The 17,990-nt window shown below is 42.6% G+C and overlaps 1 protein-coding gene across 1 annotated transcript; it reads right to left on the bottom strand.

Annotated features, from left to right (window-relative positions):
* Positions 1-4,702: 4,702 nt before the first annotated feature.
* Positions 4,703-14,217, bottom strand: ECHDC3 (enoyl-CoA hydratase domain containing 3). Its single transcript, XM_018553725.1, has 5 exons — positions 14,042-14,217; positions 10,735-10,856; positions 9,146-9,243; positions 6,955-7,155; positions 4,703-5,166 (listed from the first exon to the last, which is right to left on the bottom strand). The coding sequence occupies exons 1-5, from the start codon at positions 14,173-14,175 to the stop codon at positions 4,855-4,857; spliced, it is 867 nt and encodes a 288-aa protein (XP_018409227.1). The 5' UTR covers positions 14,176-14,217; the 3' UTR covers positions 4,703-4,854.
* Positions 14,218-17,990: the final 3,773 nt, after the last annotated feature.

A 17,990-nucleotide genomic window follows, 5' to 3' on the forward strand; every position in this document is an offset into this window, starting at 1 on the left:
CCCCAGAGCAGAGTGGCAGCACAAAGTATGTAGAAAATGCATATACTATTATTCTGCATTGCTGTATAATGTATGTATGGGATTTGTAGTCCTTATGGCCGATGCCAGTCTGCATTGCTGTATAATGTAGTGCTGGGATTTGTAGTCCTCTATAGCTGATGGTATCCTGCATTGCTGTATAATGTATTACTGGGATTTGTACTCCTCTATAGCTGGTGCCATTCTGCATTGCTATATCATGTATTTCTGAGACTTGAGGTTCTCTATAGCTGATGGTGTTTATTCTGCATTGCTGATAATCTTTTGCTGTATTTGTAGTCCTCTAAAGCCAGTGCCATTCTGCATTGCTGTATAACGTATTGCTGGGATTTGTAGTGCCTCTACAGCTTGGAGTCAGTGGCAGAACTACCAGGGTCGCAGCTGCGACTAGGTCCTGGCACTCCACCACTGTACTAAAATCATAAGTCTGTATTGTTTTAGAAAAACTGTCACATGACATTTAAAAAAAGTATCGGTAATTGGTTTCGGCGAGTACTTGAGGAAAAGTATTGGTACTCATACTGGATCTGAAAAAAATGGTATCGTTCTATCCCTAGTTATAACCCTTCCTTACTCTATCAAAAACTGAAAAAAAAAGTTTGGCCATCAGTTCTACTTGAAGCCTATACTATATTCTACTCTTTATAACACCTACGTCCTACTAGAAATATATACTCATTAGCTTCATGTTCTTCCAGGAATGAATGATATAAATGAAAACAAAAGATACATTTTGGTATGCACAGAAAACCTAAACTAATGAAAAAATATATAGTCTAGTAAGGACAAAATCCTTTACTGGAGAATGGTTATGTGTTTCAACCTTATAATTAGTCGTTTTCCACTTTAAAGATATTGTTTTGGTGCTGAAATGATAATATCATATTGTTGGGATGTGGTGCTGGGGAATGTTCTGCTGTGTGATCTAATTATAGTGCTGTGGAAGCTATTATGTTGCTGGATAATATAATTAGGGGCTAGTAGATAGTATACTGCTGGCTATCATAGTGCTGGTAGCAGGAGATAGTATTATGCTGCTACTGGTAGAGGCTATTATTTTAGCGCCAAGGCATATTATCATGGTACTGAGGGATGTAGCATCTTACTGGCAGATAATATTATAAGTGCTGATGTATATTAGTATTGTGCTGATTTTACTGTGTGTGTGTGTGCATGGTGGTATGATTATAGTGCTGAGCATATTATTATGATGCTGGGATAATATATTGCCTTAACATTGAAAGTATCCTACCTGTTTTCCTATGGCCAACAAACCCACCTACTGATTTACCTGCTAACTATAAACTGAAAAGCTGAAAGCGTTTAAAAAATATTTGCCATGTATAGCTAATACAATATAAAACTACATATCTTGCAAATTTGCATGAATAAATTACTGTTACAATATACAGGGACAAAATCATTTTACAAGACAAAGTCTCTGAGCTGCATGAAATGATTTTACCTAAACTGTTGGAGGTGGGTTCAAGCATCACCAATTTCCTAGTGATCAAATTGTACAATTTAAAGAACTATTAGGAGAGTAAAATATACTTTACTCAATAGTTTAAGTCCGCATGTGACACACACCTGTCACATGTTGGCTCTATAGCTCGAGGAATGAGCGATCACAAACTGCTGATTGCTCAGCTCATGGCTTCTTCCTGCAGGCTGTGGTGACTGTCATTCACCGCTCCCCATGTTGATTCACCGCCCCCCTCTCTCTATTCCTCCAGCGCTGACTGGAGGGACAGACAGGGGAGGGGGCGGGCACAGCTGGGTTCTGGCTCTAGAGAGGCAGAGCTAGCTGTCAATCAGATAGCAGGGTGGTTCCTGATAATATTGTCTGGGTCTTTCCTGGCTGCATCATGGCTCTACACTGTCAGCAAATAACAGGCAGTAGCCCACTATATAATTTGGAAAAAAAATACATTAAATACCGTATTCCATGTTTTATGTGGCAATCACATGCCTACATAGCCACTGTTTGTCCCTGTTCCCCAGTGGCATGTAAGTCTTGTAAATGGGTGGGAGGGAGGTGCATATGTCACTTACAGATGCTCCTCCCTCCCGCTAGGAGTTACAGGATGGTGCCATGTATATCTCAGTTACTTTGGCTGGCATGCCCCCCTGCCCATACGCTGCTGTGTTCATTTACAGCAGCTCCCAGTAGGGGTGGGTGGGGACGTGGCAGTCAGGGCTCAGTGGCGGCGTGGCAGTCAGGACTGGGTCGGGGCATGGCAGTCGGGGCTGGGTGGGGGCGTGGCAGTCAAACTATGGGAGATACAGGCATGGTGTCTTGAAACTTCAAGTTGGGGGCACAGCTAAGAAAATGACCACTGAATACAAGTTGTTCTATGATTGGACCAGGGGAGGTCCTGATGTTCATCTGCTTTCTTCTCCCTCTGTCCAGAGAGCACTAAGGGGGCTTATCGCTCTGTCTTGTATGATAACAGTGAATACCTTTATTATCTTTAATCCTCTCTTCTGTGCAACAAGGGAGTCCTAATGAAAGAAAGTAAAGTTGCATAAGCACAAAATATATTTTTGTCAAATATAGTTTTTCTTTTTTTTGTTTAAAATTAACCTGTTATGTTTCTTCCACTATTGCAGTTTTACTACTGAAAATGCTTCCTGTGCTTGTGGGAGATATAATATAACACAGCCTTCCACAGCCTATAATGGCAAATAAGCAACAAGAAGTCAGGGACTGACTTGCTCTTGAGGAGAGTTATTTCTACGGTGCTAGCTTTCCTTAGACATCTGAACTTGATGTATATTTCAAGTCAAAAACATTTTTCTTAATTTTGCAATGGAGAAGGATTATAACACCAAATGTCACTGACACTTTTACAGTAACTGTTAGTGCAAAAAAAAAAAAAAGTATCCCAGACAGTACTCAACTGTGTTGTTGCATATGAACTAATAAAGCTAAGATCACCTTTTGTTGGAGTTGCAACACAGGAGAAACCCTCCCTTCAACATGGGACTGATGTTAAAATACTCCCCTGTAATAATTTCAAGAAATTTACAGTTGGATAAAAATATACTCTTTGGATTATTTGGCAGTTTAAATAAAGATGCACAGTATGTCTTCTAACTTTAATATGCTGTATATTCTGTTGGTAAAACATAAACAAATGTATGCTTTGTGTTTATTATGTTGAAATTCCTTTAGGCCTTGTTCACACCAAATGCAGAGCAGATCCGGTTAGGTTTCTGCACACACACGCTAGTCTTTTAGATGCGTTTTTGGCAAAAAAAATTTTTTTTTAGTTTATCATGGACTTTCAGTGCGTTCCAGACATTTGCATGCATTTTTGATGCGTTTGCAGATCCAGAGCAGGTAAAATAGGGCCGGCTGCATTTTTTTAACCTGCTCTGGATCTGCACGCTGCGGTGTGTACTGGAGCTCAAAATACCATTGGAATACATTGGACGGAGTTTTGATCCGGTCTGCACCTGCTCTGCTCTGGATCTGCTCTGCGCTTGGTGTGAACTAGCCCTTAGCATTCTTTTCCCAAAACGTGCAGTGTATCTGGTAACAGGTTTAAACATACATTAGGCTCTTAGGTCAAAGCTCAGGCTTTGTACAATAAAGAGCTGGGGATAAGCCTTGGGGATAACATTAAGGATAAATGTATTTTTGGTATATGTTTCCGTATTTATATAGTGTCCCTATTAAATATTTAGTACATGAACACAAACACACACCCCTACCATATTGCTTTACATAGCAGCACCATATGAATTGGCATGCGTGTCCGCCAAAGAAAACTTGCACTTAAAAGGATTATTTTAGTTTTGTAAAAATTAAAGGACTTTTATTATTATTATTATACAAGATTTATATAACGCCAACAATTTGCGCAGCGCTTTACAATATAAGGAAGACATTACAATACAATTCAAGACAAGATGGTAAGGAGGGCCCTGCCCGTGAGGGCTTACAATCTAAAAGAATGCAATGATACCTCATTTTGAAACTGATGAGATTGTACCACTGCAGCTGCCCCTCTCTGAAGGCATTCTCTGTCAGGCTGGACACTATTCACCATGATTTTTGCGAAATCCCTTATTAGAGAAGAGAAAGTGGCAGTGGCTGGTAACAAGCCTGACATAGAGGCTCTTCATCTTTCAGCTGGAGACTAAAGGTAAGATGCAGGTGACATCCTCTGGAGCCATATCCTGTGAACAAAGCACGACTACAGCCTTGCAAGCTTTAACAGGGACCCATAAAGGTCAACCAGGGGCAAATGGAGTTACAATACATGTAAGTTACAGGGTTCCATTTATGGACTTGCAAAAACATGAAGAAGAATTTTTGGATCTGTATAATTTACACACAGTACATTTAAAAAGCAGATGTATAGTACCATGACCAGGAAGAAAAGTCATGTCACAGTCACAAGACCGGCTTTCCTCCAATGGATTAGTTCTTTATGCTGCTTTAAACAGAGAGATAACGCCATGGCGCAATTCAGGCTCCACACTGTGGCCCGCATTTGATGAATGAGCTGTAAAATGTGGGCCGTGGTGTGCATACCCAAGTGGAGTATAATGAAGAATGGATAGCAATGTCAGGTACCAATTATAAATCGGTCAAAAATATTGTATCACAAAATTTAAGAATTTGTTGGTAAGCAAAACACACATATACATTTTTAACAGTGTTTTATAATCTCCAGCACATTGTTCCACAGCAATATGAATTCCTTCTCATAATCAAACATAACATTTTTTTGTTAAGTCATATAGTTCAGTGTATTATTATTTAAAGAATTATGGCAATATTTTGATTGGGGATTATTCCAGTTAATTAGTCCACACTGGCTTCCTTTTTTGTCTGAAGGCCTCTATTCCTTCTTGGCCATCCTTTAGATCAAGGTTTTCAAGCATGGCTTGTGAAGTAAGCTTGTAAGCCTCTTCTAAGCTTTGCGAAATTTGCTTATAAAATGTAGCTTTTCCCAGTGCAACTACAGGACGACTGGCATGGAAAATTTTGCTGGCAATCCTCATCGTTTCAGTTTCCAAGTTCTCCTCGGGCACCACTTTGCTGACAAGGCCATGTAGCAAAGCATCTTGGGCTGATATTGGTTCGCCTGTAAACAGCATTTCCAAGGCAACCTGCAAGATTAAACAACAGATTGGAAAAAAGACTCTCCGCTGCAACCATTAGACAACCAGTATAATGCAACGTAAATAGGCCACAAACATTACATGACTATGCAGACTTTTGCTGCCCATAAATAGATTTTCACATAGTAGAGGTGTATGGGCAGATGCCCTTGATCTGGACATTATCTTGAACAGAAAAAAAAAAAGTCAACCGAAGAGTCAACTATTCTATTCAGAATGATATGAAGGTAGTGCTTGCTGGTATCTTCATGTAACAACTGTCACCCAACTTAGCTGAATTCAGGGGTTTTAGGCATCAATGTCTATAGGGTACAACTAGCTGTGATTGGGCCCCTGTGTCTGAATGGTCTGGGTTGGTTCCAGTCACTTCCCCAAGTCTGCAATGTATTATAATGACTATTTTTCAAAGTGCATTGAGGAAAGGTGCAGTAATATGTGGATTAAGTATAAGGCAGGGAAGCTTCTAACAGCATCCCCTGTGCTAGGCCAAACAATGTCACATCACATGAACACATGGGAACGCGTAAGAAGGATTCATTGCTCTTTGCACTGACTACTTAGTACAGCAACCAACATGTTGGTTGCAGCTGATCTCTTTTAAATTATCTTTGTATTTTAAAGTGTATTTCCATTTTTAGTCAAATTTTAAGAACCTTACTATTATTTACGTTACGGTAACAACTATAAAATAGGTGTTATTCCATTTGACTGCTAAAGCGGAGATACACTAAGTTCAGAGGAAATGAAATGATGGTTATGAATAAAACAGGGAAAACACAGTACTATGTTATAATAATGATGATATAATATATTACCTGCAACTATCAACAAAATACTGGTACCAGTTCATGAGCTTTTAGGATGCCCATACACCTTACAACCATCGCTGCACACATGGACTGTATATTCTTAAATAACCGCTTGCAGTCTAGCAAAAAGTGTGCCCATCAAAATAGAGAAAATAAGAAGGTATACATCCATATGCTTATCTGTGGATCAGGCCACAACAAACTGGCAGCTATGCACAATCAATCTGCAATTTCTGCCACACTGATAAGACACACTCATACACACTAGGGATATACCGATACTCAGGGCTTGAAAAATCCACTCGTCCGCGACGAGAGGACGACGAAGCCCGACGAGCAGCTTCCCGGCCGGCCGTTGTAATTACACAGGGAGACCTCCCTCTGACCGGCAGTGCAGAGGGAGCATGGAGGCGGCTTCCTTTCCAATCAGGAAGCCGGGAGGTGGGTTATGAATTGCCTCCTGTCTTCCTGATTGGCTAGGAAGCCAGCTTCACTTGTTGCTGTGCAGCATGGCTTCCTGACCAATCAGGAAGCCGGGACGCGAGACATGACGTGCCGCCCAGCCTCCTGATTGGATAGAAAACCAGCTTTACTTGTTGGTAGGCAGCCTGACTTCCTAACCAATCAGGAAGCCGGACCGCACCTCATGACTAGCCGCCCGGCTTCCTGGTTGGTCAGGAAGTCAGGCAGCCTCGCCAAGTGAAGCCGGTGTTCTTTTGCTAGAACACCGGCTTTACAGGCAATCAGAAAGCCACCCAACTTACTGATAATTGGGGCACACGGCACCGGTACTCGGTATCGGCAAGTACCCAAAAAAAATATTGGTACTCGATACCGAAAAATTGGTATGGGTGCATCCCTACACACAGATGACATTTTGGGTGATGTAAAACCACATGAAGAAAGCAAGCCTGGCTTGATTTTTGTGTTTACAAATCAGTAATAATAATAATAGATAAGTTCTAACCTTTGTTGGCACGGCTCTTCCCAAAGCAACAGCAGGAGTAGAGCAGAAAAGTCCAACATTCACACCTGGTGTAGCAAACTTGGATTTGTCAGATGCCACAGCTATATCACAGCTGGCAACAAGCTGGCATCCTGCGGCTGTGGCCAGTCCGTTAACCTGAGCTATGACAGGAACTGGAATGGTCTGGATCGTTTTCATAAGCTGCAAAAAACAATAGTCGTTACTAACAACCCAAATACATGGTTTACCAAATCTGAAAGTATTACCGTGGTTACCGTGGTTTTGAGTAAAAACACATGTACACTAACTTTTCTTGACAGGGCTCTTCCCAAAACAAATGCAGGAGTAAGAGAAATATTTGTGGACCATTCAAGTACATATTCTAACAAGCCTGAAACTGTATCCTGAAAGGGGATTTTCCTTTTTACTGTGGTAGTGGATAACAACTTCATCTTGTGAGCTACATAGATGTACCTGTGCCCTGGAGTGCCCAACTCCTTTTACTATTTACAACCCTAAATGCCAAGTGGACAACAGAAGAGCAAGGGTCAAACTCTGCTGCATAAGAATGCCAGGTAAAAAATGTTTTTCCATTTTCAGTTAAAAGTGGAAATTCCTGTAAGACTGTAACTTGCCTAATTAAAGTAAACCTGTCAAGGAAAAGTATAAAGAAGGCTACTGCTGGCTTCCGTCTGAAAATGCTAGCCACCTAGTTGTGTCCTCTTCAATAATTTTGAGTCACCGACCTGGATGCTGTGAACTGGTGTCAGATTTTTTTATCTCTGTACTTGCTCTGGGTCAGCAACTCACTGAAGCACTGGCACCTGAATGCCAACCAGGAAACTTGAGTTTTCAGAAGGAAGGGTCAGCAATGGAAGAAAATAGAATTTGCTCATGACGTGTACATGTCTACATGGACATTGGAAGCACACCCCCAGCACCGCAGGAACAATCACTTTGGCTTGTTCAAAACGTATGCATGTAGTGCGTTCTCACTCACTCTGTGATAGCAGCTCATTGTTGTGGGACAGAAGGAGAGAGCGTGACACCATTGTAGATTTTACCTCACTTCCTGTCTGGTGCAGGTGTTGTCAAAAAGGACACAAAGCAAGGATACATCTCTGTAATGGATCCTCAGATAACAGTCAAAAATAAACAGCAGTACTAATCCTTCCCCACTCTATTCAAAACTAAAAAAAGCTTTTGGCTTGATGAGAGCTTTAAAGATGCACTTGGCCATAAAAAAAACATTTTCTAATGGCTCCAAATCAAACAATGCAAACATAATAACGATGTATAATACATCAATAGTTCTTATAGTGAAATTATTCACTTCAAGGCCACTGCAAAGGACAAGGGGGCACTCTTTGCGTCTGGAGGAAAAGAGGCTTAACCTTTGCCTACGGAAAGGCTTCTTCACAGTTAGGCCTGGTTCACACCTGGGCGTTTTGTAGCGCGTTCGAACGCTCTGCAAAACGCTCAAACACCGAAATCCCATTATTTCCTATGGTTATGGTTCACACCTGGGCGTATTACAGGCCGTATGAACGCGCTACAAAACGCCCTACGCCCAAAGAAGTACAGGAGCTTATTTGGGGCGTATTTGCCGCGCGTATCAATTTGGATACAGCCATGTAGCCCTCGGAAACGCGCGTTTTTTTTAACCGCGAATCGCGGTAAAAACGCGCGGCACAAAGAGCGTGACAAACGATACACCTAGGTGTGAACCCAACCTTAGAGGTGTGAAAATGTGGCATAGACTCCCCCAGGAGCTAGTTCTAGCTAGCTCAGTTAACAGTTTAAAATAAACCTGGATGTATTCCTAAATGCACAGAATATTACTAGATTTTATCAATTAAAAAAACACCAGCGATTGTTGATCCAGGGAATATCCGATTGCCTTATGGTATCAGGAAGGAATTGTTTTCCCCTGTTGGAGCAAAGTGAACCATGCTTTATAGGGTTTTTTTTGCCTTCCTCTGGATCAGATGTGGGTAACTGTGGGCATAGCGTTCTGTTTATGGAGGTGTGCTTTTTTTTTTGTTCTTCTCTTCTCTTTTCTATATAGGTTGGACTTGATGGACTTTTTTGTCTTTTTTTCAACCTGACTAACTATGTAGCTATGTAAGATCCACTTGTAGATTATAAATGTATCTTTATTTAGAATAAATAAAGGAAAGCTGGTGTTCACCTTGACACAGGCATTAAATACTTCTGCGTGATAAGCTCTTCCTTGAGCAGATGTAAATTCTTTCAGATTGTGGCCAGAAGAGAAGACAGGTCCTTCAGCTGTAAATCAGGAATATAAAATAGATGTTGTTTTGGTTGTGTGAGAACAACATACCACATTTCTTCCAAAATCTCTCATCTTATCATGGCTGCAGTTGGAACATTCTGTTCTAAGAATATTGAAAATGTGGAAGCAATGCACACATTACACAAGGATCAGATACAGGCCTAAAGTGAACCTATCAGTTTATAACATTTTGCAAACAATACTCCCATAGTGCAGGCACCAAATTCTTTTTTCATGAAATAATTGTTTGTGTTCCTTGGAAGCCCCTTTTTTTCAGGAACATGCCATACCTAAACCTACACTTTAACTCTGATTTAAAACTAAGCCCCTTAGCTATTCAATGCAAACATATCAGTCAACTACAGAAGTTCTCAGCACAGAGCTGTTGTATGGTTGGGGTGGTGCTTCAGAGCAAGGACGTGCGGTCAGGGGAGGCAGAGCCACACCTAGTACTATGGAGGAAAAAGCTGACAGCTTTTTCTCCATTCAGATCAGCTTCTAGCAGGTTGCACAGCAGGGAAAGCCTCCCCGCTATGTAACCTGTCATGGATGGAGGGTTACACAGCAGGGAACGCCTCCCCGTTATGTAACCTGTCATGGATGGAGGGTTACACAGCAGGGAAAGCCTCCCCGTTATGTAACCTGTCATGGATGGAGTGCTGCCTGTTAAATACAGGTAAAGCTGCATCTGGCTTTTGACAGCTAAGTTAGGTTACTGCTTGTGCAACCTAACTTAGTGAGGCAAGAGCTACTTACTGTTAGAGGCTTGAGCTCTGTGGGTGGCTTGGGCCAATGGCAAGGCGCCATTGGTCCAAGCTGTCCAATCAAAAAAAAGAAAGAAAAAAACACTGAGGACATCAATCTCAATGCCTCACCGGTGACGAGCAAGTGAGGGACAGGGGGGCTCCTCCCTGTCTCCTCCACACAGTTTGGTGGCTGGGCTGGGGCAGGACATGGGCCGGAGGCGGGCAGGGGAAATGCCTCACCGAGAACGGACTCCAACTGCACCTCACTGCTTCAGAGGTGGCATGATGGAGGCCTATGTATGACATGTGCTTGGCATCAAGGGGTTTGCTGGGAGCACATGGGACTATTTTGGGGTTAAAAAGTACTTGCACATATGGTGTGCTGTTGTCTTTGCTGACAGAGATCTTTCAGAAAACTGAAAAGTTGGGATGGCTGGTGGTACTAAGACCACACTGTCATACAGTATGCATGGTGTTCTTTTACAACAATATGGGTGTAACAGAAAATATAAAGGTGGGCTGAGCCTTTAATGTACTTCATTATGACATGAGATGGTGCTCTTAAGAGTGGACCAAACAATAATTGCTATGATAAATTGTTGTATCAACGTGAAAGAAAAATGTAACACCGCTGTTAAGGATATGAATATTGAAGGGAAGAAGATAAAGATACATTGCAGAGTGTTTTAGGAATGATGGGTACAAACAAAAAGCATGGGGAAATATTTACATACATACCCGCAATCACAATGACTCTTAAATTCATATCATCAACTTCATATGAAATATCTTTCTGAAGAGACTGCAGCATGGAAAGCGATAAAGCATTACGTTTCTGGGGATTATTCATAGTTATTTTCCTGTACAGAAAAACAATCATTTTAGTCTCAATTTACAGATAGAAGAACAATTTTCAAGTGATATTGAAGTTGAAAGCTTTTTAAAGAAGAACGGCAGGAAATGTACAAATTAACCCTTGCAGTGGGGCTAGCCCCGCACTGCAAGGGTTAACTGCTTGTTTTAGTCTAGGGGCCAGAATAAAGAAAATCTACTTACCTGATCCTTTCATTCTTCCTCCCATTCCTGTAACCAAATGTTAGTTCCAAGTTACAGACGACAGGAAGAAGAATCTCTAGCCAGAGCACTGCATCCAAAGTGTATGGTGTACAGCAGTGTGCAGAGGGTTAGTTTAGAATTTTCATTGTTAAAGTGACATTAAAGGATAAAAAATGTCCCCCCCCCCCCCCCCCTTTTCAACTTTTCTCTGCTTGCCGGGTGCACGCGTCCATAGACTTACCTTGCGTCTCTGCTCGTCTCCCGGCCGAGAATCCGAACTGTGCATGCGCCTGCCCCAAGATCCTTTGCGGCCGCACGAACAGTTCCGGACTCTTGCCGCGGGAGCGCGCAGCGATAATGAGGTCAGTCTAAACCGCTGTTTAAGCTATTTTTAAACTTTTTGCCTATATCTACTGCTTGACAGCAGTAGATATAGGCAAAAAAACGAGAGGCTTTAGAACCCCTTTAACATCCGATCACACCCGTTTAGCAATATACAGCGGCATCCCGAAGCAGTTATACCAAGATCGTGGCTGCTGCTGCACCATTTCACCGTTTTCAGCAGCTGTCCATGGCTGTTTACATACAAGAGATTCGGCAGCTATAGAGCTCTCCACCTTTAGATATCCCGGGCTCAGATGTCCCCGGTGCAGGCCCAGGACTGGCATGGCAGATCTCTTCACATTGATCGGAGGGCAACAAGCACACTTTCAGCACTATGATCACTGAACCAGGAAGCGTGTGTGTGTATTACATCACTTCCAGTTTCAGTGTGTCATTTCCCAGCTGCTGTGGCTGGAGAAGAAGCTGGTGAAGCAGATCTCTGCTTTATCAGCTTCTCCGGGGTTCCCAAGTGACATTAGGGTCCCAATGTCTCCATAAAGAGGACCTGCTACATCCTTTTTACTATTACATAAGGGATAGCAATAAAGTTAAGTGGAACAACAACAAAAAGATGAAAAAATTAAATTCACAAATAAAAAAAAAAAATACAAAGTTTTGGAGTATTGTGTTTTTTTTTAATCATTTCATGGGCGCACACAAGTTTAAGGCTTAGCGTGTTTGATATCTATTTACCCGACGTGACCCCATCTTTTATATTTTACCCAAAAAATATATTACCGTGTTTCCCCGAAAATAAGACACTGTCTTATATTTTTTTTGGCTCAAAAAAACACACTAGGTCTTATTTTCGGGGTAGGTCTTTTTTTTTTTTTTAATGTACAACAATCCAAAATTAATGCAAATCTAAATTAAATAATCCAAAATGGCAAAGGTAAGAATAGGTTGATCAGGGCAATCAGGGGTGCGTCGTACCTTTCCAAGAGCAATTTGGCAACCAATTGCTGGCCAGAATGAGCAAAGCTTTCACTATCAATTCCTCACAGGCGGAGTGGAGTGCATTTGGTATCACTCCGCCTGTGACAGGAGCCGGCGCTATAGAGGAGGCATGCGGCTTATGCGGCTCTGCTCCCTCCGCTGCGGCCTCGCTTCCTCTAGCGCTGGCATCGCCGATTCTCTCCCGCGACTCTTCAAGTTTCCCCTTCTGCCACCACCGACCCTGGGAAAGGTCACAACTTGGTCTTATTTTCGGGGTAGGTCTTATATTTTAAGAATTCCCAAAAATAGTACTAGGTCTTATTTTCAGGGTAGGTCTTATTTTGGGGGAAACAGGGTATATTGTTTCTGTGAACTAAATTTAATTTTATCCTAAAAATATTGGTTTGATAAACATTTGCGCAGGTATCATGCAACATAAAAAATTGCTGCTAGCATTTTTTTATTTTACAGAGCCTCTCCTTTCCGAAAACATATAATTATTTGGAGGTTTTAGCTGCTTTCTAGCCAAAAATTCAGATTTTATGTTTGTGTAAATATTAAAAGAGAACTATAGGGTAACCTTTTTTTGCCATCGTTCTCTTTAGGGTCACGGGAGGACATATACCAACCTCCTCCCATGACCCGAAGCTCAGTATATAGCGGGCTATTGCCTGCTATATGCTGAGAGTGCCACAGCCGGGACGGATCCTGACAATACGGTCAAGATCCACCCCGCTGGCTGATTGACTGCTGGCTCTGACTGTCTAGAGGCAGAGCTAACTGTGCCCGCCCCCTCCTCGTCTGTTCCTCCAGTCAGCGCTGGAGGATCGGAATCCCTGCAGGGAGCGGTGACTGTCAGGGATATTATCGGAAAGTGAGCGAGTGACCATATGTTTTTGCTCACTTCCCGATCAATAGAGCCGACCTGTGACAGTTTCAATGTCATACATCAGCTCTAACTATGGGGATAAGTGTAATTCACTCACCCCTATACCCAGATATCAAGGATAACTTACCACAAACTCGTGGCAGGGTTCAATTGTAATTCTTGTTAACTTGCTGCACACATTCCTGGCAAGTTGTAGACTTGCAGAACACTTGCAGCACAAGTTCTAGTTGACACTTTTTGAATCTGTAGCAAATTTGCATGTCCTGCAGGTCTGAGCAAGAACACTTTTGCAAAGCTTATTGATCTGGAGACTTGCAATGCAGACTTGCTGTAATTGTGCAACAAAATTGTGACGCTTGGCAAGTCTGCAATAGTTTAGCAAGTCATTTTCAAACTTGCAGCTCAATTGCTTGCTATCCGAGTAGTTCTCGTTTAATAAATTGCTCCAGACAGCAAGTAGTTGACCATCCTCCAACCCCCAGATTTGATAGCCAGTCCTCAGTACAGACAAGGACTGGAGGAAGAGTCTGCAGGAGTCAGAGCATTGCACCTGCCAGCCACAGATCACAGCTGCAATGCCTTGCAAGCTTCAATGCAAAACATGAATAGATGTACATTTGCTCTTTTTGCAGTTTGGGTATATTTATTATAACTGTATTTGGCAAAAAGTGTTCCTTGCCTTCAAATGCACAGGCTAGCCTCGTCTCTGATATCCTGATAACCCTGGAAGAAAAGTTTGGTGTTGTCCCAGGCTGAGCTGTGCCTACTGTTACACTTTACCTTATGCCCCCTTCTTGTACACTGACAGTGAGTGGAGAGGGATCATTCTGCACGGTGCTCATACACCTCCTCCTTCTCAGTATAGCCGCAGATCGGCTCAGACACTGGAGTCTAGTCATCACAGTCCCCCTCATTGTCACCCTGGCCTCGTCCAGCACTGACACTTTGTGAACGGGATGAACACACTGTAAATAGGTGAGAGAGGAAGTGCTGCCCCCTAGTGTGGAGGAGCTCCACTACAGCCGCCTCACTGTGCCCTCAGCACCAGTGTGTTCTAATGGAAATTTCCACATACACATGTTCTCTACCCTATATTTCACAAATAAAAAAAATGCCATTTCATTTATTGTATCTGGAGACAAGCTTTTTATTGTTTCTTCTGCCCGTCTACTACAAAAAAATATAGTCAAAAGAGAAATAATTCTATGTGTTATACTGTAAATAATACATTTTGCTGCTTATATTCTTCACAGTCTGTCACCATAACAGCAATGCCACATTCCCTGGTATCTAGAGGAATATGAAGTCCCCTGATTTCAGTAGGCAATATGTTCGGGCCTGATGCCCACGTGAAGTCAAGAGGGCTCATCTACATGGGCAGTGCTGCTAAAATGTGTTTGAATGCAAAATGCAATGTTTGACAAGAAAAGACTGCATTTTAGAGGGAAAATTCCACCTTTTAGAAAAAAAAATATAAATGCACACACATTCTTCAAAGAAAAAATGTGGGGGCGCATGCGCGCGGCGATCCGGAGAGGTCATGTTTTAGACCCGCTCCGCCCGCCTCCAACATAGCAGGGTGCAGGCGGCCATAAAATCCCTTAAGCCCAACAAAAGACACTGCTCACTAATGCATTAAACACCCTCAGAGTTAACGGTCGATTCAGACAGGAATCCCTAGCGGCTACAGTATGTATGATCCCAAAACCAAATTCAAATAATACCACCTGGTCGATTTTCAGACCAATATCGCTTCTGAATGTCGTCATCAACATTCTAGCTAAAATTCTTGCAACTAGATTAAATGGGCTGATCCTTATCCACGAGGATCAAGTGGGCTTTATGCCACGCCGTGACAAAAGCAGAAAAAGGAGCGCTACATACCCAGAGATTTTGTTGTTTAAAAAAGGATATAATGCTTAAAATTAATAATAACAAATTTGAGACTCACTGTTGCATTGACGTGGCAATGTCCTGCCGGTGAAGGGTGGATGGTGCTGTCAGCATGGGTCACAGCCGACTTCTGCAGCTAGACTGTATGAATATTACAATGGGCTTGGAGTATCTAGTTTAGCCCACTGGTATTGGAGGAAGGTTGGTGGTGACGGCTGGAGGGCTCCTGTGGCTGGAGCACCAGAAATCTGCTGTCCTGTAGCCTTGTTTGTATACAGGCTGTGCAGTGGAAATGTTCGTGCCGTCCGATACTGTGGGAAATCAGCTGGCCAGGCTGAGAACCGTCGGCTGAACGGAAGCGAGAGTGACCTACACAGGTGGTACACTTTGTACGACGGCCTTTGCACCAGGGGGTGTGGTAACAGGGGTACATACTTTCACATGTGGTGGTCATGCCGGGTTGTAGCCGCCTTTTGGAGGAAGGTCTTCCAGATTATCTCTGTCTCACTGAACAGACATATCTCACCTACACCAGGAAGCTCCTCCTCAATGTTCGACCATTAGGCATTACTGCCCTACAATTTAAACTAATGCTGCAGATACTGTCTGCGGCCAAACGTACAATAGCTAGAGCCTGGTTGACAAAATCACTAAGTATATCAGAAATGAAAAATAAAATACACTGGGCATTCTACAACTAAAAACTTTCGGCCCGTATACTGGACTGCATGCCCAAATTCGAAAAAATCTGAGACCCTTGGGTCACACATTTCCTACCACCGTCGTTCGACCGACAACTATTGACGCTTTGATTCAGGCCTCACCAAACCGACCCCCACCAACTGGGACGATGTTGAGGGAGCTGGTTGGTAGCACTTTTCCTATCCGCCCCCCCCTTCTTTCTATCTTCTCTTTACTGTCCCTACAGTCACACACAGGAACTCTGATCCCGCCTATGGATCCATGTGACTCTGATGACTACATACATTTGCCTGACAGGTTCATCAGATTGTTTCATTCTTATGTAAAAGTGTTCCACGGCCAATACAGAAGGTGGCCGAATGGGGACAGCTAACTTTGTCATGATGCTCCATACGCTTGTATGTTATCACTATACATGTATGTAACCTTATATGCACCAATGTTATATTTTTCTTTTGTGAAAAACTTGAAAACCAATAAAAGACTTTGAAAAGTAAAAAAAAATAAAATGTATATTCATTAATTATGTTTTGCAGTAAAGCACTGCAACCTTGACCAGTGGATTGCAGATGCAATAATCTGGCTCCTGCAGATTCTCCCTCCTGTCCCTGTACGTAGCAAGGTATGGACTTTCAAATACATAGATTGGAGGAAGAATGAATGGGCTAAAAGTGCCATGACATCACTTCACTTGTGTTTTTGTAAGAACTACAAGTCCCTCTACCGTGGTGGCTGGTGGAACTTGTAGTTTTTCCATTCACGCATTTTCCTCTCGAAGGAGAGCTACCGGTAGGTACTAGAAGGAGATGTTTGTTTAACCTTGAAAAATGCTCATGTTCAGGTGTTTTTCAGGCACTTTCATTGAAGTCTAACGAACCCCATTCTGCTACAAAAGGACTCGTACCTTTTTGAGCTTCAGGCATCAAGCTACAGGTGCCCAAGTGTTCAAAAGTGAACAGGCACAACTTAAAAGCAAGGCAAGCTACAAAATGCTCAGGTGTGAATCAAGGCTAAGGCCAGGTTCACACCATTTTCCGGACCATATCTGGACCTGACCTGGAACGTGGTGCATTGCATTTTGCTGCGTTTTTACCATGATTTTACAATTTGTTTTAAAAAAATGGGTTTACAGGTGCAGTACAGTTCTTTCCAGTGCGTTTGCATGCGTTTGTGAGCATTTGTGATGCTTTTCTATGCGTTTCAGTGCATTCCAGACCAGAGAAAATGAGACAAGCAGTAATTTCTTTTTATCTGGACCGGAACGGACTGCGCTGGTGTGAACAGAGCCCAGAAATACCATAGAGATACATTGGGATGCTTTATGGATCCGGGAACAAACTGTTCTGGTCTGGACATGATCCGGACATGGTGTGAACAGGCCCTAAGGGTTGCTTCACGCTGCGGCTATAAGAGAACACTTGGCAGGCCGCTCTGACTCCTGCTATGCACCTCCATGCAATGGGGCTGATTTACTGAAGGCAAATAGGCTGTTCACTTTGGAAGAGAATTTGCACTTTTCAGGGAAAGCTTCCCTCAGCTTGATGAACGTGGTGAAATTTTACTTTGCAGAATTTACCCAATTCTGCACAGGGGAACAAAAAACAGTAATTTTGCTTGGGTGAGGGAAGTCAACAGAGCTTCAACTCATTCACTAAACTAAGGGGAAACGTCCCCTGCAAGGTGCAAATTCCCTTGCAGAAGGAACAACCTATTTGCCTCTAGTAAATCAACCCTAACATGTCTAAACATTTTCACACAGCCAAATGGTTCGGTTCACACGTCAATAGGAAGCAGGCAAGGAGTTGTGGCACCTATTATTTTCTGATACTGTGGGCAAAACATTCCCGGCAAAAACCCACTTCTGCACATAGCGTAGGCCTGCCTTTCTCAACCAAGGTGCTGTGGCACACTGGGGTGCCTTCTGGCTTCCTTAGGGGTGCCTTGAAATTTTGTGATGGTAGGACTGATGTGAATGAGGAATTCTGATGTAAAGGAGGAGTTCTAATATAAAGGTGGCTTCTACTGTGAAGGGGTGCTTCTGATGTGAAAGAAGAGGGCTTTTAATCTCAAGGGGTACTCTGGTGTAAAGGGAGACTCTGGTGTAAAAAGGGAGAATTCTGATGTGAAAGGGGGG

Source organism: Nanorana parkeri, unplaced genomic scaffold (assembly GCF_000935625.1).
Source record: "Nanorana parkeri isolate BGI_ZX_2015 unplaced genomic scaffold, ASM93562v1 scaffold128, whole genome shotgun sequence".
Taxonomy (NCBI): domain Eukaryota; kingdom Metazoa; phylum Chordata; class Amphibia; order Anura; family Dicroglossidae; genus Nanorana; species Nanorana parkeri.

Excerpts from the sequence above, each read along its gene's own strand:
- ECHDC3 (XM_018553725.1), bottom strand. The coding sequence starts at position 14,175 with ATGAGGGGGACTGTGATGACTAGACTCCAGTGTCTGAGCCGATCTGCG. Across the intron at positions 7,156-9,145 it reads TATTTAATGCCTGTGTCAAG|CTTATGAAAACGATCCAGAC; the intron begins GTGAACACCAGC and ends TGTTTTTTGCAG. Across the intron at positions 5,167-6,954 it reads GAAGAGCCGTGCCAACAAAG|GTTGCCTTGGAAATGCTGTT; the intron begins GTTAGAACTTAT and ends TTAATCTTGCAG.